The sequence below is a fragment of the Callithrix jacchus genome, chromosome 8 (assembly GCF_049354715.1).
Source record: "Callithrix jacchus isolate 240 chromosome 8, calJac240_pri, whole genome shotgun sequence".
Lineage (NCBI taxonomy): Eukaryota > Metazoa > Chordata > Mammalia > Primates > Cebidae > Callithrix > Callithrix jacchus.
Genome location: NC_133509.1, coordinates 45,137,034 through 45,162,977, shown reverse-complemented (window position 1 = coordinate 45,162,977; position 25,944 = coordinate 45,137,034). Strand labels below are relative to the sequence as shown.

Genomic DNA, 25,944 nt, shown 5'->3' with positions numbered 1-25,944 from the left:
CGTCAGTGTGTGTGAGAGTCCTAACAACGGATTCTTTCCTTTGCCTGGATGGTTTTTCAGCGGTGGTCATTGGGAGGTCCTCTGGCCTCTGTACTTGGAGTTCAGATGCAGACCAGTGGGCCCTCTTTTCTCATTCTTGCCTTATGTTTGGTGCATTTGAGGGCATTTTGAAGGTTATATATAACAGAGCTTACCTTTCAGTAGAACCATAGTTCTCAAAACAAATTAAGAAGTGCCAGGTCATTTCCTCAACTTCCTCCTGGATGGGGAAAGAATGAGAGCATCTCTTTAGTTCTCTCCTTTATTCTTTAGACCCCAATTATTACTACATTCTGATGAAATAATTCATTTTCCCATTATCTCAGAATCAGGTGTATAAGACTTTTACAGGGATGGGTCAGCCATCTCTGGACTAATAGCTGGATTAAGATATTTCCATATCAGTTCTGCTTAGACTCTGTTCTTGGGAGAAGAGGTACAGAGCACATATTTTAAGTATGTGGTTAGACAAAAAAGCATTCAAAAATCTCTGGTTTACAGGAGTAAATGTGATCTATTCTCTAAGAAAAAAAAATCTTTGGGAGATTATTGGGAACTATTTGAGTCTCTTTCTCTGGATTAAATAAGAATAATAATGATACTGGCTCCCAGATTTTAAGTGATCATTTATCTTTGAGTGGTGACAATATAGGTGATTAAAAAAAACTAAAACATAAATTTTTAAAAAGTAAGAGATGTTGGCCAGGGGTGGTGGCTCACACCTGTAATCCCAGCACTTTGGGAGGCCAAGGTGGGCGGATCACCTGAGGTCAGGAGTTTGAGACCAGCCTGACCAATATGGTGAAACCCTGTCTCTACTCAAAATAAAAAAAATCAGCTGGGCATGGTGGCAGGTGCCTGTAATCTCAGCTACTCTGGAGGCTGAGGCAGGAGAATTGCTTGAACCCAGGAGGTGGAGATTGTAGTGAGCCTAGATCACACCACTGTACTCCAGCCTGGGTGACAATGTAAGACTCCATCTCAAAAAACAAAACTAAACAAAAAGTAGGCAATGTTTCACAAATTTGCATGTCATCTTTGCACGGGAACCGTGCTAATCTTCTTTGTATTCTGTGTTTAGATATATGCTGCTAAAGTGAGCACAGGTGATTTTTTAAAATAATTTTTTATATTACATTAAAATCATTTATTTATTTATTTATTTATTTGAGACAGGCTCTCATTCTGTAGCCCAGGCTGGAGTTCAGTGTCATGACCTTGGCTCACTGCAGTCTGGACCTCCTAGGCTCAAGCCGCCCTTCTGCCTCAGCCTCCCGAGTAGCTGGGACTGTAAGGATTCACCACCATGGCTGGCTAATTTTTGTATTTTTTGTAGAGACTGGGGTTTGTCATGTTGCCCAGGTAGTCTCAAACCCCTGAGCTCAAGCAATCAGCCCTTGTTGGCCTCCCAAAGTGCTACGATTACAGATGTGATCCACTGTGCCCAGCCTAGTTTAATTTTTTTGTCCGTGTCATGGCAGTGGGGGATTTTTTTTTTTTAATTAAAAAATATATTTTATTAAATAGAGATGGGATCTTGCTATGTTTCCCAGGCTGGTCTCCAACTCCTCTGTTCAAGCAGACCTCCCACCTTGACCTCCCAAAGTGCTGAGGTTACAGGTATGAGCCATCACACATGGCCTGGTAATTTTTTCTTTTTCAACTTTACAAATACTTTTCTTGTCGTGCACTGTAGTGTGATTCTGTAGTAATAGCTGCACTCAGGAGGTTGAGGTGGGAATATCACTTGAGCCCAGGAATTTGAGTCCAGCCTGGACAATATAGTGAGACCTCATCGCAAAAACGAAAAGAAAATAAAAGGCAAAATACTTTTCTATGTATTTTAGGGGTTCATATAATGAATATTTATTATTATTAAAATTAGATTTTAAAGGTTTGTTAAAAATAAAATACAGGCTGGGCACAATGGCTTATGCCTGTAATCCCAGAATTTTGGGAGGCTGAGGCAGGAGAATTGCTTGAGCTTAGCAGTGTGAGACCAGCCTTGGCACCACAGTGAGACCTCCTCTCTACAAAAAGTTAACAAATTAGCCAGATACGGTGGCATGTGCCTGTAGTCTCAGCTGCTCAGGAGGCTGAAATGGGAGAATCTCATGAGCCCCATAGTTCAAGGCTGCAGTGAGCTATGATCATGCCCCTGCATTCCAACCTGGTCAACAGAGCAAGACCTAGTCTCAAAAATAATAAAATGAAATAAAATGCGAAGTAAATATACAAGTAGCTGCAGTCCAACTTCCTAGTAATTTAAGATGTATATAAGACATTTTAGGCTGGGCACAGTGGTTCACAGCTGTAATCCCAGCACTTTGGGAGGTCGAGGCAGGCAGAGCACCTGAGGTTTGGAGTTCAATACCAGCCTGACCAACATGGAGAAATCCTGGCTCTACTAAAAATACAAAATTAGTTGGGCGTGGTAGCTCATGCCTGTAATCCCAGCTACTCAGGAGGCTGAAGCAGGAGAATCGCTTGAACCCAAGAGGCGGAGGTTGCGATGAGCCAAGGTCTTGCCATTTTACTTCAACCTAGGCAACAAGAACAAAACTCAGTCTCAAAAAAAAAAAAGAAAAGAAAAAGAAATTTTATGTTTAAAAGTAAATTCACCCACATTATTTTAATTTCTTCAAAACCTCGTCACATACTGAGGTGGTGGGTTTTTGCCTTTGGTGTGATAGACCTGACTGAGTCAGCCTCATGAGAGATAAGGCAGCTTTGCTGTTGGGAGAAAAAAACGGTGTTCCCTTCTCACATTCATGTTTAGTTAGGAAAGCCTCTTTTAACTCAAAGCACTTTTATTTTCTTCTAATTTATTCTTGTCTTTTCTCACTACGCCACAAAGAATGAACATTAGAGGCTATGAATGAATGACAGTTGCTAAGCTTAGACTGAGGCAGATTGAAGCAGTTAGACGGGGGAAGGTTAAGAAAGCCTTAGCTTCCTAGCATCTCCTGAATTGGATTCACCTGTATGACTTCACATTTAGGTCATTTTGCTCTCATAAACACTTTTTTTCCCCCTGAGGAATCCAGAATTTGACTCTATTCCACGTGAGAAACCCAAATCTGTAGGCAAAAATAGACCTAGTCTCTCTGACACACCTGTTCCCTGATAGCCCAACCTTTATGCTCTCAACCTCTTTATATTTCCATTGGGTAGAAGTAGAAAGGACCAAAACACTGTTTGGAAAAGGTAGGTCAGGCCCATTTTCAAAAGTAACCAATAAATGTTGAGTATCTATTATGCGTATAGTTATGTAATATAAGAGCCAGTGTAAAAGATGTTTTATATATTATTTACTTGAGTAATATCTTCACTGTCAGCATGGAAAGTTGGTATATTAGGCTGGGTGTGGTGGCGCAAGCCTGTAATCCCAGTACTTTGGAAGGCCAAGGCTAGTGGATTGCTTGAGGTCAGGAGTTCGAGACCAGCTTGGCCAACATGGTGAAACCCTGTCTCTACTAAAAATACAAAAAGTAGCCAGGCATGGTGGTGGACACCTGTAATCCCAGCTACTCGGGAGGCTGAGGTAGGAGGATCACTTGAACCTGGGAGATCAAGGCTGCAGTGAGCTATGATCCTGCTGTTCTGTACTCCAGCTGGGGCGGCAGAACGAGACCCTGGCTCAGAAACAAACAAACAAAAAGATTAAAAATAGCACCCTTTTACAATGTTTTATTAAGGTAAACTAGCAGACTGTCGTTCCTTTTTTTTTTTTTTTTTTTGAGACGAGGTCTCGCTCTGTCACCCAGGCTGGAGTGCAGTGGCTCAATCTCGGCTCACCACAACTTCCACCTTCTAGATTCAAGCTGTTCTCCTGCCTCAGCCTCCCAAGTAGCTGGGACTACAGGCACATGTCACCACGCTTGGCTGATTTTTGTGTTTTGAGTAGAGATGGGGTTTCACCATGTTGACCAGGCTGGTCTTGAACTCCTGACCTAGTGATCCACCTGCCTTGGCCTCCCAAAGTGCTGGGATTACAGGCATGAGCCACCGCGCCTGGCTGTTGTTCTTAAGAATAGTTTATATGGAAAATTTCTAATTTGGAAACATCTTCAGAACTACTCCTCTACTCAACCCCACCCTCTCAAAAAAAAAAAAAAAAAGACCAAAAGAATTTACTTATTCTATTTATCTATTGTGAAATTGGTTAATTTCTCGTTCTATTATAGAAGAAACAGACTTTGTGCCTTTGTTGAATATTAGATGTAGAAATATTATGTTAATACCAGACTTAATATTCAGTCTATGATAATCAAAACATGATTATTACTTATGGTAATTAGAATAAAGTTTCCAAATAAAGTATTTTTTACCTAAAAGCATTTTAAGCTGACAGAATATCAAAGGAGATAGGGTTTAATGTAACTAAGTAATCTTTGCAAATTTGTAAAGTGGTTGTGTTGTCTTTCAGCTTATAATTAAAGTTCTTGAAGATGGTTTTTTGGCCTTGAGGTAGTTAACTGTATTGCTTACCTGTTCGATGATATAAATTACAAGTTCCTTACGTTTAGATATCTGGGATTTCCTATTTATGATCTAGTTTAAGTGTTATATTACTGGATAATGCATGCCAATGTTTTAAAAAGGATATGCACATATATTTAATGATGTACATTACTTTCTACCTCTCTGGGGTTAGTGCCAGTGCTGCCATTCATACCAAAGAATGACCTTCATCCTTTCTTGCGGTGCTTCCTGCAGTTTTCTCCTGGGTACAAGCTACATTCCCTGCCTTCCTGAGACCCACTCCAGCACTAAACCATTCTCTGTACTGAAACCTAGACATACCAACCATTAACAATTACTGCCATCTCTGCCACATAAAACATCAGAAGCTGTTTTTTGACTTGCCATAAAATTGCTATCTTTTCTGTTTTCTATTGGCGATAGAACATACATGAGCTGGGTGCAGTGATGCGTGCCTGTAGTTCCATCTACTCAGGAGGCTCAGGTGAGAGGATCACTTGAGTCCAGGAGTTTGAGGCCAACCTAGGCAACATAGCAAGAACCTGTCTGGAAAAAAAGAAAAAATAATAATTAAATTATATGTTTATTACGTAACTTTTCTCCTGTTTCTAAGACATTCCATACCAGAAGTTCTAAAGTTTTAACTAAGTTTTCAAAAATGTAGGCTGGGGCCAGGCACAGTGGCTCACACCTGCAATCCCAGCACTTTGGGAGGCCAAGGCAGGCAGATTGCTTGAGCTCAGGAGTTAAGACCAGCCCGGGCAACATGGTGAAACCCCATCTCGACAAAAAATACAAAGATTAGTCGGATATGGTGGTACACGCCTATCGTTCCAGTTACTTGGGAGGCTGAGGCAGGAGGATAGCTTGATCCTGGGGGTCAAGGCTGCCATGAGCCTAAGATTGTGTCACTGCACTCTAGCCTGGGCTACAGAGCGAGACCTTGTCTCAAAAACAAAAATCTAGGCTGGGCACAGTGGCTCACATCTGTATTCCCAGCACATTGGGAGGCCAAGATAGGAGGAATACCTGAGCTCAGGAGTTTAAGACCAGCCTGGGTGACATAGTGAAACCCTATCTTTACAACAAAAAAAAACCAAATTAACTGGGCATGGTGGCGCATACATGTAGTCCCAACTATTCCAGAGGCTGACGTGGAAGGAATGCTTAAGCCTGGAAAACAGGTTGCAGTAAACCAAGATTGTGCCACGGCATTCTAACCTGGGCAACAGAGTGAGACACCCTGTTTCCAAAAAAAAAAAAAAGAAAAAGAAAAACTTTTCAAAAATCTGTATTTTTTTTTCATGTGAAGTGTATTTGTTTTGGATTCAAAGATGAATGGCAGAGACTCTTAACTCTTGAGTCTTCCAGCTTTTCCCAGTAAAGTCCCTATTCCTATTTCAGTTTTTTTTTCTTTTCTCCTTATAGTGGACATTTGGGAGCAATAAAAATAAGAAGAAAGGAAAAGCCAGAAAAATAGAGAAGAAAGGAACGATGAAGAAACAGGCCAACAAAACTGCCTCCTCAGGCAGTTCAGACAAAGACAGTTCAGCTGAGAGCTCAGCCCCTGAGGAAGGTGAGCTGAGCAGCCCAGACCTGGAAGGTCAACTCCCACTCTTGTCAGCTTGAAGGTGCAAAGGCAGAAGTGGGGAGGAAGGGGGGTACCTGCATTTAGCATGACCTCTGTCTTTAGAGCAGTGGTTCTTAACTTTTTCCATGGTCATGGATGCTTTGAGAATCTGAATGAAGCAAGAAAAATGTATGCAATTCCAAAAGGTTGATGAGAATCCTGAAACCTATCCCTGGAACCTGTGAGAATTCCTGCATTGTCTTGAATACCCTGAATCCCTTGTCCTCCTTTTTTTTCTTGCTTATGCATAGTCTGAGAAGGGAAATCTTGGTACGAAACTCAGTAGAGAATGTTATTTTTTTGGAAGCCAATTCCAGAATTTTTTAACACTAGTTTGAAAAGTGAACTTGGGCCACGTGCAGTGGCTCATGGCTGTAATCGCAACACTTTGGGAGGCCAGAGTGGGAGGATCACTTGAGCCCAGGAGTTCAGGACCAGCCTGGGTAATGTAGTGAGATCCCATCTCTGCAAGAATGTTGTGGTACACACCTGTGGTCCCAACTGCTCAGGAAGCTGAGGTGGGAGGATCGCTTGATTGAGCCTAGGAGTCTGTGAGCTATGATCACACCACTGCACTTCAGCCTACGTGACAGAGCAAGACCCTGTCTCAACAACAACAAAAAAGTAGGAAAAAAAAGAAAAGAAAAATGCAAGGACACTGGGAAAGAAAATAAAAGTGAACTTGTTCCAGGACTGGAATGATAACCTATAAATTATTTAAAAATTTAAAAATATTTAAAAAAAAAAATTAAAAATATTTTCTAAAATAATGTTTATATACAAGCTGGCTCTATAAAATTGGCTTAACCTGGTTTTGAGCACATGCCTATGAATGTTAGCTCAAACTGAGTCAAGTACAGTTCCTGTTAAGTTGTTGACTTAGCTCAGTACTCACTGTACTCACATATTTTTTCCATGCCAACATTTGTCCTATTAAGATCCACTGTTATTAGAAATTCACTAATCAGATTTTAATGATTTATTAAAAATTTTTTTTTTTTTACTTTTTATTTTTATTTATTTATTTTCCAGACAGAGTTTTGCTGTTGTTGCCCAGGCTAGAGTGCAATGACGCGACCTTGGCTCACTGCAACCTCTGCCTCCTGGGGTTAAAGCAATTCTGCATCGGTCTCCCAAGTAGCTGGGATTACAGGCATCCGCCACCACAGCCAGCTAATTTTTTGTATTTTTAGTAGCGATGGGGTTTCATCATGTTAGCCAGGTTGGTCTTGAACTCCTGACCTCCGGTAGTCTACCCACCTTGTCCTCCCAAGGTCCTGGGATTACAGGCGTGAGCTACTGCACCTGCTCATAATTTTTTTTTTAATGCCAGTAATAAATGAAAAAGAAATTATACGGTTAGAAAAATCACCACTTTTCTTTCTTTCTTTTTTTTTTTCTGAGATGGAGTATCGCTCTGTCACCCAGGCTGGAGTGCAGTGGCACGATCTTGGCTCACTACAACCTCTGCCTCCCAGGTTCAAGCGATTCTCCTGCCTCAGCCTCCCAAGTAGCTGGGGGACTACAGCCACCCACCACGACACCTAATTAATTTTTGTATTGTTAGTAAAGACGGGTTTTCACCATATTGGCCAGGCTACTCTCAAACTCCTGACCTTGTGATCCACCTATCTTGTCCTCTCCAAGTGCTTGGATTACAGGTATGAGCCACTGTGCTCAGCCACCACTTTTCAGTCATAGTGATAAAGTTGATTTACTCAAGAATCCTCAATGATTGTTAAAACCACTAGTTGACAATTCGTTGGAAAACAAGATTTTATAGTCTTAAACCTTCTCCCTATACATACTATTATACAAAGAGGAAAAGGTGCCTTTCCAAAGGGAAAATCTGGAAGACACCACCTTCACCAAGTAATCCAAATTAAAATAGTGGGACAAACAGATATTAATTAGGGCTTCCTGATGTGATAACGTTGAAAAGGGCACAATCACTTATGAAGTATTCTTGCCAAAAAGTTATAACCTGAATTGTTTCGTAACAAATTAACCAAACCAAATGAGGTGGACTTGATAACTGTTGCTATTTCAACTTATATTAACTAAAAATTATGTTTAAAATGTAGTTTTTCAGTTGCATTAGCCACATTTCAGTTTTTGAATGGTTATATGTTGTGGCTGCTATTCAGATGAGAATATTTTTATCATCACTCCACAAAATTCTACTGGACTATTTTTTGGGCTTATACTCTTCAAAAATTCAATGCATCAACAAAAGGATAAATATAATATATATGTGTGCCGTGCACTATTACTCAGCCATAAAACGGAGTGAAATAATGGCCTTTGCAGCAACTTGAGTGGAGCTAGAGGCCATTTTTCTAAGTGAAATAACTCAGGAATGGAAAACCAAGTATTGTATGTTCTCATGTGTAAATGGTGGTTAAGCCATGAGGATGAAAAGGCATAGAATGATACAATGGGGCCAGGTGTGGTGGCTCACGTGTATAGTCCCAGCACTTTGGGAGGCCAAGGCAGGTGAATCACTTGAGGTCAGGAGTTTGAGATTAGCCTGGCTAACATGGTAAGACCCCATCTCTGCTAAAAATACAAAAATTAGTCAGGCATGGTGGTATGCTCCTGGTGCCAGCTACTCAGGAGGCTCAGGCATGAGAATCACTTGAACCTGGGAGGAGGAGGTTGGAGTGAGCCTAGATTGAGTGATGGAGTGAGATTCCGTCTGGAAGGAAAAAAAAAAGAATGATATAATAGACTTTGGGGAGTTGGGAGGGAGTGAGGGATGAAAGACTGCATATTGGGGACAGTGTACACTGCTTGGGTGATACGTACGCCAAAATCTCAGAAATCACCACTAAAGAATTTATTCAGGCCGGGTGCAGTGGCTCATACCTGTAATCCCAGCACTCTGGGAGGCCAAGGCAGATAGATCACCTGAGATCAGGAGTTTGAGACCAGCTTGATCAACATGGTGAAATCTTGTCTTTACTAAAAATAAAAAAAATTAGCTGGGCACGGTGACATGTGCCTGTAGTCCCTGCTACTCTGGAGGCTGAGGCAGGAGAATTGCTTGAACCTGGGAGGCAGAGGTTGCAGTGAGCTGAGATCGTTTCATTGCACTCCAGCCTAGGCAACAGAGTAAGACTCAATCTAAAAAAAAATAAAAAAAGAACTTATCCATGTATCCAGAAAACACCTGTACCCCCAAAACCATGAAATAACATTTTTTTAAAAATCAGTGGCATGAAAGACAAAGAAAGGCAGATCCCAATTAAAAGATACTAGACAAACACGGCAACCAAATGCAACATGTGATAGTAGATTGGAGTCTACTTGGTTAGAAAGTGACTGTAAAGGACAGTGGTGAAACAGTTGGTGAAATTTGAATATAGACTGACTTGAATATAAAATAATGATACTGTATTCATGTTAAGTTCCCTACATTTGATAATTGTGTAATTGGTTATATGAGACTGTCAGCGGGGTGCAGTGGCTCACGCCTGTAATCCCAGCACTTTGGGAGGCTGAAGTGCGTGGATCACCTGAGGTCAGGAGTTCAAGACCAGCCTGACCAACATGGAGAAACCCCATCTTTACTAAAAAAAAAAATTTTCCGGGCATGGTGGTGCATGCCTGTAATCCCAGCTACTTGGGAGGCTGAGGCAGGAGAATCACTTGAACTCAGGAGGCAGACATTGCGGTGAGCCGAGATCATGCCATTGCACTCCAGCCTGGGCAACAAGAGCATAACTCCATCTCAAAAAAAAAAAAAAGAGAGAGAGACTGTCCTCTTTAGGAGAAATCTTTAGGGGTGAAAGGCCATGATCTTTGCAACTACTTTTAGTTCAGCAACATAAATAATAAACATAAATACATTATTTTTTATATGTGCAGAGAAAGTAAATTGGCATTGGTGGGTAAATCTTAAGGAAAGGATTTATAGGAGTCAAATTATGCTGCAACTTTTCTGCAGGCCTACAGTTTTGTCAAAATAAAAAAAGATGCATTAAAATAAACTGGGAGGCTGGGCGCCATGGCTTATGCCTGTAATCCCAGCACTTTGAGAGGTTGAGATGGGCGGATTACCTGAGGTCAGGAGTTTGAGACCAGCCTGACCAACATGGTGAAACCCCATCTTTACTAAGAATACAAAACTAGCTGGGCATGGTGGCACATGCCTATAAACCTAGCTACTTGGGAGGCTGAGGCAGAAGAATCGATTGAACCCGGAGGCAGAGGTTGCAATGAGCCAAGATTGCACCACTGCACTCAAGCCTGGCGACAGCAAGACTGCAGCTCAAAAAATAGTAATAATAAAATAAATAAATAAGCTGGGGCCAGGTGTGGTGGCTCATGCCTGTAATCCCAGCACTTTGGGAGGCTAAAGCAGGAGGATTGCTTGAGCCCAAGAATTCTAGACCAGCCTGGGCAACAAAGTGAGACCCCAGTTCTATTTTAAAAGTAAAAATAAATAGGCCGGGTGCAGTGCCTTACACCTATAATCTCAGCACTGGGAGGCCAAGCTGGGCAGATCACCTGAGGTCAGGAATTCGAGACCAACATGACCAATATGGCAAAACCCTGTCTCTAATAAAAATACGAAATTAGCCGGATTACACCTGTAATCCCAGCTCCTCGGGAGGCTGAGGCAGGAGAATCACTTGAACCGGGGAGGCAGAGGTTGCAGTGAGCCGAGATTGCGCCATTGTACTCCACCCTGGGCAACAAAAGCAAAACTTCATCTCAAAAAAGAAGTAAAAATAAGTAAAATAACAAACTGATTTCTTATTCTAGCCTAAAGAAGGGTGATGTTAGCTTGGTATGGTGGCTCATGCCTGTAATCTCAACACTTTGGGAGGCCGGGGCGGGCCTATCACAAGGCCAGGAGATTGAGACCATCCTGGCCAACGTGGTGAAAACCCCCTCTCTACTAAAATACAACAAATTAGCTGGGCATGGTGGCACACACCTGTGGTCCCAGCTACTTGGAAGGCTGAGGCAGGGGAATTGCTTGAATCCAGGCAGCAGAGGTTGGCGTGAGCTGAGATTACGCCACTGCACTCCAGTTTGGCAACAGAGCAAGACTCTGTCGCAAAAAAAAAAAAAAATAGAGAAGGGTAATGTCACCACTGTGGAGCCGCTTGTGGCCTGTCTTCTGTAGCATAGTGTAATCTTGTGTTTGGGCCTTTGTTGCAGGTGAAGTGTCAGATTCTGACAGCAACAGCTCCTCTTCCAGTTCAGATTCAGACTCTTCCTCAGAAGATGAAGAGTTCCATGATGGCTATGGAGAAGACCTCATGGGAGATGAGGAAGACAGGGCCCGTCTGGAACAGATGACAGAGAAAGAGAGAGAGCAAGAACTTTTCAATCGCATAGAGAAGAGGGAGGTGTTGAAAAGAAGGTAAGGTTGAGTCCTCATTGCCCCCGCTTCTGCCCCTGCCTTTTCTGTTCAATTCTTATGTCATACTTCCTCTGTCTTTGATACCTGACCTACATATGGAGACTGGCATTTGGAATTGATTAACATGATGAGAATGTTGTATTAAATGATGTATTAAATTTCATTCATTATTTACTCAGTGCCATTGGTTTTATTTACTAATATATGTCATTCAGAAGGTTTTATTCGGAAGATATCATATATGTGCATTATGTAATCTTCACAGCAGCTCTGTGAGGTTGGTTATACCGTGTTACAGAGGTAGAAGCTTAGGCTTAGAGACATTAGGTAACTAAAGAGTAAGTTGCATGAAGGGAGAGACTTAGTCCTGTTTGCTCCTCTATTCCTGATGCCTAGAACAGTGCCTGGCCAGAAATAGTCACTAAATACTCATTGAGTGAAAGAATGAAGAAACTTGTCCAAAGTCATTTAGCCAGCAAGTGGTAGTACTGTATTTCAAACCTGGGACCATCTGATACCATAAAACACACTGTGGCCACATCCTCTTCTGCCTCACATTTCCTATTATTTTACCTATTCTGTAACATGAACACTACAAGCAGCATTCTAAAGGGATTACACACTTTGGGAGGCCTAGACAGGCGGATCACCTGAGGTCAGGAGTTCAAGACTAAGCCTGACCAACATGGCAAAACGCTGTCTCTACTAAAAATACAAAAAAATTAGCTGGGCATGGTGCTGCACACTGGTAGTCCCAGCTACTCAGGAGGCTGAGGCAGGCGAATTGCTCGAACCCAGGAGGCAGATGTTGCAGTGAGCCAAGATTACACTACGGAACTCCAGCCTGGGCGACAGAGTGAGACTTCGTCTCTAAATAAATGAATGAATGAATGCAGGGAATTACAGTCTGGACACAGTGGCTCACACTTATAATGCCAGCACTTTGGGAGTCTAAGGTGGGTGGATCACTTGATCCCAGGAATTCAAGACCAACCATGGCAAAACCCTGTCTCCTATAAAAAATAGGCATGGTGGCCCATGCCTGTAGTCCCAGGTACTTGGGAGGCTGAGTCAGCAGGAGGATCATTTGAGCTTGAAATGTGGAGTTTGCAATGAGCTGAGATTGTGCCACTGTACTCCAGCCTGGGTGACAGAGTGAGATCCTGTGTCAAAAAAAAAGAGAGGGGAATTACAGAGATTGTTTTTGTCTTGATAAAGATCAGTGCATGATTTGATTTCTACCGAGTAAAAAGTATTAAGGTAATAATAAGATTACCTTGGTTTTAGAACAGGAATCCAGTAATGATTGAGAGTAACATGGGAACACACCAAATAATACGTAAAAAGTAAAGGAAGAAATGGTGTTTAAAGCTTTATATTTTACAGATTGGCTTCAGATTTTTCAAGCTCCCAGGTTGAAATAATTTTCCAAACTTTATATTTGGAGCCCTGTCTTCACAGGATTCAAGATTTGGAATTTCTCCTGATTATATACAAGTTAGGTATCTGACTGTCCTCCAGCAGAGGTTTTGTATTTTTTTTAAAAAGTCAAATGTTAAATTGCTTTTTGATATTTACAAGCTGCTTCAGTTTTTTGAACTTTTGTCATATTTTAAATGGAAAACTTTTAAATATGGCAGTAGTTCTTCCTTGTCTCCTAACAGAATTTCAAGGTAAAAATAAACTTGGCTTTTGTCTTGGGAAATAAAATAGCCCTCAGAATGAGGATCCTACCTATTTAATCTCATGAAAGGAAAATAGAAGCATTTTCTTTGGCAGCAGTTAGTTTCTTTTCATCTGGGAGTCTTGTTTGTCCCTTCTGGAGGGGGCAAACCATATTAAGTATGGTTAGTTATCCTGGAGAAGAATGTTTGGCTTTCAGACAGCAACAAGCAATAGACATTTGGTTTTTGTTTTGTTTTCCTTTTTGAGAAGGTCTTTTGCTCTTGTTGCCCAGGCTGGAGTGCAGTGGCGAGATCTCGGCTCACTGCAACCTCTGCCTTCCAGGTTCAAGAGATATTCGTGCCTCAGCCTCCCAAGCAGCTGGGATTACCGGCACCTGCCACCACGGCTGGCTAATTTTTGTATTTTTAGTAGAGTCAGGGTTTTGCCTTGTTAGTGAGGCTGGTCTGAAACTCCTGACCTCAGGTGATCCACCTGCCTCAGCCTCCCAAAGTGCTAGGATTATAGGTGTGAGCTACTGTGCTCAGACCAGACATTTGTTTTGAGTATGAATGCTTCCAAGGTTACCTGTTTTGGAACAAGTAGGACTTAATACTTAATACAACTCCAGTGCTGGAGTTGCCAGATGGTTAGGGATGACTTCTAAAATTTATATTTCTGAACTGTGGAAAGCATAGCAAGATGCTGTTGTATAAGGCCAGTAGGTCCTATGACAAAATCACAAAATAGCTCAAGGGTAATGGGCTTGTCTCAAACTTAGTTTTTATTGTTTTTCACCGTATGTGAATAAGACAGTTGACTGATTCAGTGACTTTATTTTTTATTTTTTTTAGAGATGGGGTTTCACCATGTTGGCCAGGCTGGTCCTGAACTCCTGACCTCTGGTGATCCATCCGCCTTGGCCTCCCAAAGTGCTGGGATTACAGGTGTGAGCCACCACGCCCGGCCAATTCAGTGACTTTAAAAAAAATTTTTTTTTTTGGATGCAGAGTCTGGCTGTTTTCTAGGCTGGAGTGCAGTGGTGTGAATTTGGCTCACTACAATATCTACCTCCTGGACTCAAGCCAGCCTCCTACCTCAGCCTCCCAAGTAGTGGGGCCTACAGACTACAGGCTACCATGTTGGGCTAATTTTTCTTTCTTTCTTTTTTTTGAGAGAGTTTCGCTCTTGTTGCCCAGGCTGGAGTACAATGGCGCGATCTCAGCTCACCACAACCTCCGCCTCCTGGGTTCAGGCAATTCTGCCTCAGCCTCCTGATAATTTTTCTTTTCTTCTTTTTGAGATGGAGTCTCACTCTGTTGCCCAGGGTAGAGTTTAGTGACATGATCTCGGCTCACTGTACCTTCTGCCTCCCAGGTTCAAGTGATTGTCCTCACATGGCCTCAGCCGCTCATGTAGCTGTGACTACAGGCGTGTGCCACACCACCACCTGGCTAATTTTTTTTTTTTTTTTTGAAACAGAGTTTTGCTCTTGTTGCCCAGGCTAGAGTGCAATGGTGCAATCTTGGCTCACTACAACCTCTGCCTCCCGGGTTCAAGCGATTCTCTTGCCTCAGCCTCCTGAGTAGTTGGGACTACAGGTGCGTGCCACCACACCCAGCTAATTTTTTTTTATTTTTGTTTCGCCATGTTAGCCAGCCTGGTCTCTATCTTCTGACCTAGTGATCTGCCCACCTCAGCCTCCCAAAGTGCTGGGATTACATTGAGCCACTGTGCCTGGTGTGCATGCATGCATGCGTGTTTGTGTGTATGACAGAGTCTTGTTCTGTGGCCCAGGCTGGAGTTCAGTGGCATGATCTTGGCTTATTGCAACCTCCACCTCCCAGGTTCAAGCAATTCTGCTGCCTCAGCCTCCTGAGTAGCTGGGATAACAGGTACCCGCTACCATGCTGAGCTAATCTTTGTACTTTTAGTAGAGATGGGGTTTCACCATGTTGGCCAGCCTGGTCTGGAACTCCTGACCTCAGGTGATCCACCTGCCTTGGCCTTCCAGAGTCCTGGGATTACAGGTGTGAGCCACTGTGCCTGGCCCCCCTTTTTTTTTGAGATGGAGTTTCGCTGTTGTTACCCAGACTGGAGTGCAATGGGACTATCTTGGCTCACCGCAACCTCCGCCTTCTGGGTTCAAGCAATTCTCCTGACTCAGCCTCCCAAGTAGCTGGGACTACAGGCGCACACCACCATGACCAACGAATTTTTGTATTTTTAGTAGAGACGGGGTTTCACTTTTAAAAGAGGTGTTTTTGCCACGTTGCCCATGCTTATCTTGGAACTCCTGGCCTCAAGCAATTCATTCACCTTGGCTTCCCAAAGTGCTGGGGTTACACTGAACCACCACCCTCAGCTTCAGTGACTTTTTTTAGTGACTATAAGAATGATTTAGTGTCCTCATTGTTAAGACAGAGGTTCAGAGCCAACATAGAAAATTGGTATTTTTGTAGTTCATTTGTTTAGCTTCAGGGAAGTGCAATATAGCAACTCAGAAATTTCCTGAATCTTTTTTTTTTTTTTTAACCTACTCTCACTCTGTCACCAGAGTGGAGTACAGTGGTGCGATCTCAGCTCACTACAACCTCCACCTCCCTGGTTCAAGTGATTCCCCTGCTTCAGCCGCCCAAGTAGCTGGGATTCGAAGCATGTGCCACCACGCCCTACTAATTTTTTTTTTTATTTTAGTAGAGGCAGGGTTTCACCATGTTGGCCAGGTTGTCTCGATCTCCTGACCTTGTGATTCACCTGCCTTGGCCACAAAGTCTTGTTCTGTGGCCCAGGCTGGAGTTCAGTGGCATGATCTTGGCTTATTGCAACCTCCACCTCCCAGGTTCAAGCAATTCTCCTGCCTCAGCCTCCTGAGTAGCTGGGATAACAGGTACCCATTATCATGCTGAGCTAATCTTTGTATTTTTAGTAGAGATGGGGTTTCACCATGTTGGCCAGCCTGGTCTGGAACTCCTGACCTCAGGTGATCCACCTGCCTTGGCCTTCCAAAGTCCTGAGATTACAGGTGTGAGCCACTGTGCCTGGCCCCCCCTTTTTTTTTTTTGGCCTCCCCCCCCAAAAAAAACACTTTGGCCTTCCAAAATGTTGGGATTAGAGGTATAAGCCACTGTGCCCGGCCCCTGCATCTTTTTTTACTTTAAAACGTCTTAATATGGATCGCATTTAATCTTCATAGTCTTTTTTAGGAAAGCACCGTTAGCATCCTGTTTTCTAGCCAGCAGCACCAGTAGCGAGATGTCATTTTCAGTTGTTAGATTCTTCATGGAGGCAGCAGCATAAAAGCTAGCCTGGTTGTAGAAAGGGCACTGACATTGCCTTCAGGAGGTCTGGGTTCAGGTCAGATTTGCTGGCAGGGTGATCGGAGTTAAGTCACTTTCTCTCTTTCTGCCTCAGCTTCCTCCTCAGGGGTTGTTGTAAACCTCAATTGAGATGATATACATAATAAGAACATTATGTAAATGTTAACTATCACTAACTCTAAAAAATAACTTTGATTAAAATAACCCACTTAAAGTATATAATTCACTGGTTTTTATATGTCCACAGAACTGTGCAATCATCACCACAATTAATTCTAGAGCATTTTATCACTCCTCTCTTCCCCTATAAGTCTCCCAGCCCTAGACAACCACTAATCTCCTTTCTGTCTCTCTCCATTTGCCTAGTCTGGATGCTTTTTATTATTGTTGTTGTTATCAAGACAGGGTCTTGTTCCGTTGCTCAGGCTGGAGTGCTGTGGCATGATCATAGCTCACTGAAGCCTCAACCTCCTGTATTTAAACAGTCCTCCTGCCTCAGCCTTCCAAATAGCTGGGACTATAGGCTGTGCCACCACTTGGCTAATTATTTTAATTTTTAGTAAAGATGAGGTCTTGCTATGTTGTCTGTGCTGATCTTGAACTCCTAGCCTCAAGCAGTCCTTCTGCCTTGGCCTCCCAAAGTGTTAAGATTATAGGTGTGAGCCACCATGACCTACTTGGATACTTGATATAAATGGAATCCTAATATGTAGTCTTTTGTGATTGACTCCTTTCACTTAGTATATTTTGGAGGTTTATCTATTAGCACGAATTAGTACCTTCCTCTTTTTTATGGATGAGTAATATTCCATTGTATGTATATACCACATTTTATTCATCTATCTATTGATTAATATTTGTGGTGTTTTCACCCTTTTGCTGTTGTGACTAGTTGTGCTGTGAACATTTATATACAACAATTTGAGTGCCCATTTTGAGTTCTTTTTGATGTACACTTGAAAGTAGAATTGCTGGCTCATAGGGTAACCCTTTCTAACTTTTTGAGAAACTGTAGCTACACCATCTTAGATTCCCACGAGCAATAAGTGTTCTAATTTCTCTACATCTTCACTATGACTTTAACACTTGGCATTTTCCTTTTTTTTTTTTTTTTTTTTTTGATACAGGGTCTCACTCTGTCACCCAGGCTGGAGTTCAGTGGTATGATCAATTTCCTGGGCTCAAGCAGTTCTCCCACCTCAGTCTGCCAAGTACCTGGGACTACAAGCATGCACCACCACACCTGGCCAATTTTTAAAATTTTTGTAGAAACAGGGTCTCACCATGTTGTCCAGGCTGATCTCCAACTCCTGGGCTCAAGTGATCCTCTCGCCTTGGCCTCCCAAAGTGCTGGAATTACAGGTGCGAGCCACCATGCCTGGCCTCCCTTTTTGTGGTAATAGCTATCCTGGGGATTGTGAAGTGGTCTTTCATTGTGTTTTGTTGTTTTTTGTTTTTTCGAGATTGAGTCTCACTCTGCCACCAGGCTAGAGTGCAGTGTGACAGATGAGTACAGCAATATCCTATATATATTCTCTCTCTGTCTCTCTTTTTTTTTTGAAATGGAGTCTCGCTCTTTTGCCAGGCTGGAGTGCAGTGGCACAATCTCAGCTCACTGCAACCTCTGCCTCCCAGGTTCAAGCAGTTCTCCTGCCTCAGCCTTCCGAGTAGCTGGGATTACAGGTACACACCACCATACCCAGCTAATTTCCCTATTTTTAGTAGAGACGAGGTTTCACCATGTTGGCCAGGATGGTCTCCATCTCTTAACCTGGTGATCCACCTACCTTGGCCTCCAAAGTGCTGAGATTATAGGCATGAGCAACCATGCCTGGCCCATGTCCTCTCATTTATTTTTATTTTTATTATTATTTTTTAATAAAGACGAGGTTTCACCATGTTGGTCAGGCTGGTCTCAAACTCCTGACCTCGTGATTCACCCACCTCGGCCTCCCAAAGTGCTGGGATTACAGCCATGAGCCACCCGCCCGGCCGTTCTCTCGTTTAAAATATATTCCAACTTAATGCATTAAATGTCTTATATTTTATTGTAATTAACATCAAATATTTTTAATGTACTTACAATAAGGTACATCAGAGTTTCTTGCAGGAAAGCCAAAATATCTATTAGGTCCTTTCCCTTAGTTCTTTTCTCCTATCGAGTAGAAATTCGTTTTTACATACATTTCATTGCCACTTAAAAACCAAATATCTTTTAACCAGATTTGAAATCAAGAAAAAGCTAAAAACAGCCAAAAAGAAAGAAAAGAAAGAAAAGAAGAAAAAGCAAGAAGAGGAGCAAGAAAAGAAAAAGCTGACACAGATTCAAGAATCTCAGGTAGGAGATTCAGTTTGCTTCTTTGTCCGAGGAATAAACCTCTGTTTTGAGTGTGTGTGTGTGTGTGTGTGTGTGTGTGTAAAAGGTGTGTTTACATTACTCAGCTTAAGTTTATTAGTACAAGACTTGTGACATTGTTTCATTAATCTCTGGACATTTCTTGGTGTTTCACCATCAGCTGTAGTGTTTAACTCCTTAGCACTTTTTCCTTTCTTTTCCCCTTTCCTTCTGTTTCTTTGCCTCCTTTTTTCCTTGTCTCCTTTCTTTCCCTTCTTCCTTTTCTTCCTTCCTTCCCTTTCTTCTTTCCTTCCTTCCTTCCTTTTTTCCTTTCATAGACAGGGTCTCACAATGTTGCCCAGGTTGGAGTACAGTGGCTTTTCACTGGCATAATCATAACACTGTAGCCTCAAACTCCTACTGTCAAGCAATCCTCCTGAGTGGCTGGGACTACAGGCATATGCCACTGTACCCGGCTTTCACTGAAGTCTGCATTTAAAAAGCAGCCCTCAGCTGCAGTGACTCACATCTATAATCCAAGCAGGCAGATCACTCATGGCCAGGAATTTGAGACCAGCCCGGCCAACATTGTGAAACCACATTTCTACTAAAAATACAAAAATTAGCCAGGCATCGTGGCTTATCCCAGCTACTGGGGAGGCTGAGGCACAAGAATTGTTTGAACCTCAGAGGTGGTGGTTGCAGTGAGCTGAGATTGTGTGATGGCACTCCAGCCTCGGCAAAATAGCGAGACTCTGTTTAAAACAAAAAAGCAGCCCACTAGTGAGTGAGCATCCCTTAAGGAAAAGTTGGTAAACAACCTGTCCTAGGTAGCCAGATGCTTATGATATTTACTTAATTGTATGTCATCCTAGACTTGGTATAAATATATTTGGGAAAATAATCTTTGTGTTTATCATCTAAAACTTTTTTGATAATATCAACAAATACTAGCTATATTCTAGCATTCTCTTCCAGAAAGAGTTTATTCGGATAATTCTTGAACTTGATTTTAGGCATTTTAGACAGGGCTTCTTTACTGCTGTATCCTCTTTGTCCACAAGAGGCTGCTATCTCTCCTTACGCTACAAGCTCTGAGTTTCTGCAACCCATATAGATTCACGTTGGAGGACCAAATGAATTAAGTGTTGGATTTAGAGAATCTTATCAGCTGTTGGCAAAAAGCGCCATCCTATATATCCTTTCCTTCCTAGGTAACATCCCACAACAAGGAACGGCGTTCCAAGCGGGATGAGAAACTAGATAAGAAATCTCAAGCCATGGAGGAGCTAAAAGCAGAGCGAGAAAAACGAAAGAACAGAACAGGTAAGTGGGGGCAATGTAATGGCTACTTTGTGTCTTTGATCATATGATTTGACTTCTTGGTGTCTTTGTTTTTTTTTTGAGATGGAGTCGCACTCTGTTGTTGATGCTGGAGTACAGTGGCACCATCTCAACTCAGTGCAACCTCCACCTCCCGGGTTCAAGCAGTTCTGCCTCTGCCTCCTGAGTAGCTGGGACTATAGGCACACACCACCATGCTCGGCTAATTTTTGTATTTTTAGTAGAGATTTGGAGTTTCACCATATTGGCCAGGCTGGTCTTGAATGCCTGACCTCGTGATCTGCCCACCTCGGCCTCCCAAAGTGCTGGGATTATAGGCATGAGCCACCGTGCCCGGCCTTTTTTTTTTTTTTAATGAGACAGAGTTTCACACTGTCACCCAGACTAGAGTGCAATGGTGTGATCTCGGCTCATTGCAACCTCTGACTCCTGGGTTTATGTGATTTTCCTGCCTGAGCCTCCCCAAGTAGGAGGGATTACAGGCGCACATCACCACACCTGGCTAATTTTTTGTACTTTCAGTAGAGTTGAGGTTTCACTGTGTTGGCCAGATTGGTCTTGAACTCCTGACCTCATGATTCACCCACCTTGGCTTCCCAAAGTGCTGGGATTACAGGCATGAGCCACTGTATTCGGCCCCTTATGTCCATTTTTGTTGTTGTTCTTGTTTTTTAAGACGGGGTTTCACCATGTTGGTCAGGCTTGTCTTGAACTCCTGACCTCAGGTGATCCTCCCGCCTTGGCCTCCAAAGTGCTTGGATTACAGGCGTGAGCCACCTCGCCCGGCCCCTTGTGTCCATTTTTATTTCCCCTCTCTTTAGGTCTTTCTCATATAAAATTCCAACATATAGCAAGAATAATATAATAAACATCCACCCATCGTCCAGCCTCAGCAGTCAGCTCATGGCCAATCTTGTTAAATCTATAATCCTTTCATCAGATACTTTTTTGAGACAGAGTTTTGCTCTTGTTACCCAGACTAGAGTGCAATGGCGCGATCTCGGCTCACCGCAACCTCTGCCTCCTGGGTTCTCCTGCCTCAGCCTCCTGAGTAGCTGGGATTACAGGCACGCACCACTGTGCCCAGCTAATTTTTGTATTTTTAGTAGAGACAGGGTTTCACCTTGTTGACCAGGATGGTCTCGATCTCTTGACCTCGTGATCGACCTGCCTCGGCTTCCCAAAGTGCTGGGATTACAGGCGTGATATCAGATTATTTTAAAGCAAATATCAACATCATTATATTTTAACTATAAATACTTCTTTTTCTTTTGTTTTTGAGATGGAGTCTCTGTCGCCCAGGCTGGAGTGCAGTGGTGCTCTCTCAGCTCACTGCAACCTCTGCCGCCCAGGTTCAGTCTATTCCCCTACCTCAGCCTCCCGAGTAGCTGAGCCACCATGCCAAGCTGATTTTTTTTTTTTGTAGTTTTTAGTAGAGATGGGGTTTCACCATTTTGGCCAGGCTGGTTTTGAACTCCTGACCTCATGATCTACCCACCTTGGCCTCCCAAAGTGCTGGTATTACAGCCTTGAGCCACCGCGCCTGGCCAACAATAAATATTTCATTATGTTTCTCAAAAATATAAGTCATTTTATTTATTTATTTTTTTTTTTGAGAACCGGAGTTTCGCTTTTGTTACCCAGACTGGAGTGCAATGGCGCAATCTCAGCTCACCACAACCTCCGCCTTCTGGGTTCAAGCAATTCTCTTGCCTCAGCCTCCCGAATAGCTGGGACTACAGGCGCGCACCACCATGCCCAGCTAAGTTTTGTATTTTTAGTAGAGATGGGGTTTCACCTTGTTGACCAGGATGGTCTCGATCTCTTGACCTCATGATCCACCCGCCTCGGCCTCCCAAATTGCTGGGATTATAGGCGTGAGCCACCGCGCCCGGCCTAAGTCCTTTTCTTTTAAACCTAACTATAATACCATTATCACCCCTAAAAATAATAATTCTTTATCAAATGTCTAGTTGATGTTCAAATTTTTCTATATGAGTTATAATTTAAAAAACAATAATTGGATCACTTGAATCAGGATCTTAAAGTCCCTACATTGTGATTTGTTAATATGTCCCTTAAGTCATTTAATCTGTTTTTTCTCCCATCTCTTTTGCCCTGCCTTGCAGCTTATTTGCTGAAGAAACTGGGTCATTCATCTTCTGGTTTCTCACGATGCTGACTGCATCTCATTGTTGCTGAATGTGTTTCTAGTCCCTTGAGTTTCCTATAAATGGGTAGTTAGAGCTACAGAATTGGTCAGATTTGGGTTTGTTCTGTTGTTGTCGTCGTTGTTGCTTGTTCTTGGGGAAGGCTGGTTTTTAGGTAGTGGTATGCATTTCCATCAGGAGACACATATCTGATTGTCTCTCCGTTTGTGATGTTAACAATCCTATCAGTTAGCTCTTACCACAATAATGTGAAGTGACAAACCAACCCCTGTTCCTATTCATGTGTCTGAAGTTCAACTGCATTTCAGCTGCCTGACAGCATGAATTCAGCTGGAATTATCTCCAAGCTACAGGTGGTAGCCAGGTCTGTTCTACCTCTCTCTTGCTCCCTGGGCCAGTAAACCCCAGGCACTTTTATATGGTGATGACAGAAGTATAAAAGGAGCAAGCAAAGTCACATGTGCCTCTTAAGGCCTAGACTTGGAATTGACACGGTGTCACTATGGGGCCAGGAAGAATGACTGAGACACATAGCAAAGGGCATGGGTATAGAGAGGGGTGAAGAATTAGAAAGGATAATGTGGCGGCCAGTCGCAGTGGGTCATGCCTGTAATCTTAACACTTTGGGAGGCTGAGGTGGGAGGATCACCTGAGGTAAGGAGTTTTTTAGACTACCAGCCTGGCAAACATAGTGAAACCCCATCTCTACAAAAAATATAAAAATTAGCCAAATGTGGGGGCGCTAGCCAGTAATCCCAGCTCCTTGGGCGGCTGACTCAGGAGAATCCCTTGAACCCGGGAGCCAGAGGTTGCAGTGAGCCGATATTAGACCACTGCACTCCATCCAGCCTAGGCAACAGAGTGAGCAGCCTAGGCAACAGAGTGAGACTCTGTGTCAAAAAAAAAGGATAATGTGGGGCTGAGTGTAGTGGCTCACGCTTGTAATTCCAGTGCCTCAGGAGGCTGAGGCATGAGGATTACTTGAGGCCAGGGGTTCCAGACCGGCCTGGCCAACATGGTGTAACCCCATCTCTACTAAAAATACAAATATTAGCCAGGCCATGCACAGTGGCTCACACCTGTAATCCCAGCACTTTGGGAGGCCAAGGCAGGTGGATCACTTGAGGCTAGGGGTTCAAGACCATCCTGGCCAACAGAGTGAAAGCCTATCTCTACTAAAATTACAAAAATTATCCAGGTCTGGTGGCACATGCCTGTAATCCCAGATACTTCTGGGTCTGAGGCATGAGAATTGCTTAAACCCAGGAGGTAGAGGTTGCAGGGAGCCTTAATCATACCACTGCACTCCAGCCTGGGAGACAGAGCGAGACTCTGTCTAAAAAGAAAGAAATAATAATGTGTTCTGTTGTAGCCATTGATAGTCATTACCTAGATAATTTAATTCATTAGGAGTTGCGAAGTGGTGATATTTCTAATTTATCATTCTTTCTTCATTCATTATCTAGCCTGCTTCTATAAAGAGAAACTTTTTTTTTATTTTTTTGAGACAGAGTTTCGCTGTTGTTACCCAGACTGGACTGCAATGGCACAATCTTGGCTCACCACAGCCTCCACCTTCTGGGTTCAAGCAATTCTGCCTCACCCTCCCGAGTAGCTGGGATTATAGGCGCGCACCACCATGCCCAGCTGATTTTTGTATTTTTAGTAGAGACGGGGTTTCATCTCGTTGACCAGGATGGTCTCGATCTCTTGACCTTGTGATCCACTCCCTTCGGCCTCCCAAAGTGCTGGGATTATAGGCGTGAGCCACCGCGCCCAGCCTCTATAAAGAGAAACTTCTAATCAGCTATTTAGTTACCCCCCAGGCACATTTCGAATAGGAAAGGCAAGATAAATGCTCGATTCATTTTCCTTTTATTTACCAGTTTTCAAAAGAATCAGATAATTCCTGGAAGGATACAGTGACTCACATGTGTAATTCAAGACCAGCCTGGGCAACATAGTGAGATCCCATCTCTACAGTATTTTAAAACAGACAGAGAAAGATAGTTCTTAGCAACTTCCAAAGATAATTGATGAGTTTTATTTATTTTAAATATCCTTGTGAACACATAGATTTTAACATACTTTATGTGTTTTAATCCATTGCAGCCTCCCTCCCTTCCTTCCTTCTTTCCTTCCTTTTCTTTCTCTCTCTTTTTTTTTTTTTTTTTGAGACAGGATCACTCTGTCACTCAGTCTGGAGTGCAGTGGCATGATCGTGGCTCAGCCTTTCAAGTCTAGGCCTTAAGAGGCATGTGTGTCTTTTCAACCTTCACATCCCATGTTCAAAGGATTCTCCCACCTCAGCCTCCTGAGTAGCTGAGACTGGAGGCGTGCACTACCGTACCTGGCTAATTTTTTTTTTTTTTCAATTTTTATTTTTTTGAGACGGAGTCTCACACTGTCGCCTGGGCCGGAGTGCAATGGCACAATCTCAGCTCCCTGCCTCCCAGGTTCACTCGATTCTCCTGCCTCAGCCTCCCACGTAGCTGGGATTACGGGTGCACACTACTACACCCAGCTAGTTTTTTGTATTTTTAGTAGAGACAGGATTTCACTGTGTTGTCCAGACTGGTCTCAAACTCTTGACCTTGTGATTCGCCCACCTTGGCCGCCTAAAGTGCTGGGATTACAGGCATGAGCCACTGCACCTGGCCTTTTTTTTTGTATTTTTAGTAGAGCTGGAGTTTCACCATGTTGGCCAGGCAGGTCTTGAACTTGTGGCCTTAAATGATCTGCCTGCCTTGGACTCCCAAAGTGCTGAGATTACAGGCATGAACCACCACTCCTAGCCTAAAATTTTTTATATTGTTTTTTTCTTTTTAAAACATAAGTACACAGATTCGCCTCCCATCTTAGATTAATGGTATAATGGTAGCACACTAGGCATACTTTTCTCTTTTTTTTTTTTTAGACAGAGTCTCACTCTGTTGCCCAGGCTGGAGTGGAGTGGTGCAATCTCCACTCACTGCAACCTTTGCCTCCCAGGTTCAAGCAATTCTCCTGTCTCAGCCTCTTGAGTAGCTGGGATTACAGGCACCCACCACCACACCCTGCTAATTTTCTGTATTTTTATTAGAGATGGAGTTTTGCCATGTTGATGAGGCTGACCCCAAGTGATCACTTCTGACCCCAAGTGATCCACACCCCTCAGCCTCCCTAAGTGCTGGGATTATGGGTGTGAGCCACCATACCCGGCCTATACACACTTTTCTCTCTACCTTGCTTTTTTTTTTTCTTTTTTTCTTTTCTTTTTCTTTTACCCAAATCAAAAGGATTTTCCCAGCACATCTACCTTGCTTTTTTCACTTAACAGTATATCTTAGAGATCACTACTGAGTTTTTATAGAGAGCAGCCATCAGCAACAGGCTTTCTGTTTTTATAAATGAAATTTCACTGGAATATAGTAATACCTATTTGTTTACATATTATCTATGGCTGTTTTTTATAGCTACAATAGCAAAGTTGAGTAATTGAGGCAGTGACCATATGAATCATAAACCTAAAATATTTTCTTTCTGGTCCTTTAAAAAACATTTTCTGCCCAGATGAAAAAAATAAAAAGAAACACTTTCTG

The 25,944-nt window shown here is 42.8% G+C and overlaps 1 protein-coding gene and 1 non-coding gene across 2 annotated transcripts in view; one reads left to right on the top strand and one right to left on the bottom strand.

The window, feature by feature from the left end:
- The window catches only part of RTF1 (RTF1 homolog, Paf1/RNA polymerase II complex component), a 70,107-nt gene that overhangs the window by 31,331 nt on the left and 12,832 nt on the right, over positions 1-25,944 (top strand). The window contains exons 3-6 of the mRNA XM_002753521.6: positions 5,953-6,100; positions 11,327-11,531; positions 18,737-18,851; positions 20,063-20,174. Of these exons, the coding sequence (XP_002753567.3) occupies positions 5,953-6,100; positions 11,327-11,531; positions 18,737-18,851; positions 20,063-20,174 (580 nt within the window). The remainder of the gene's footprint in view (positions 1-5,952; positions 6,101-11,326; positions 11,532-18,736; positions 18,852-20,062; positions 20,175-25,944) is intronic.
- LOC118145298 (U6 spliceosomal RNA) lies at positions 1,041-1,143 on the bottom strand. The gene has a single exon (XR_004730424.1). It is a non-coding gene; the product is annotated as a U6 spliceosomal RNA (small nuclear RNA).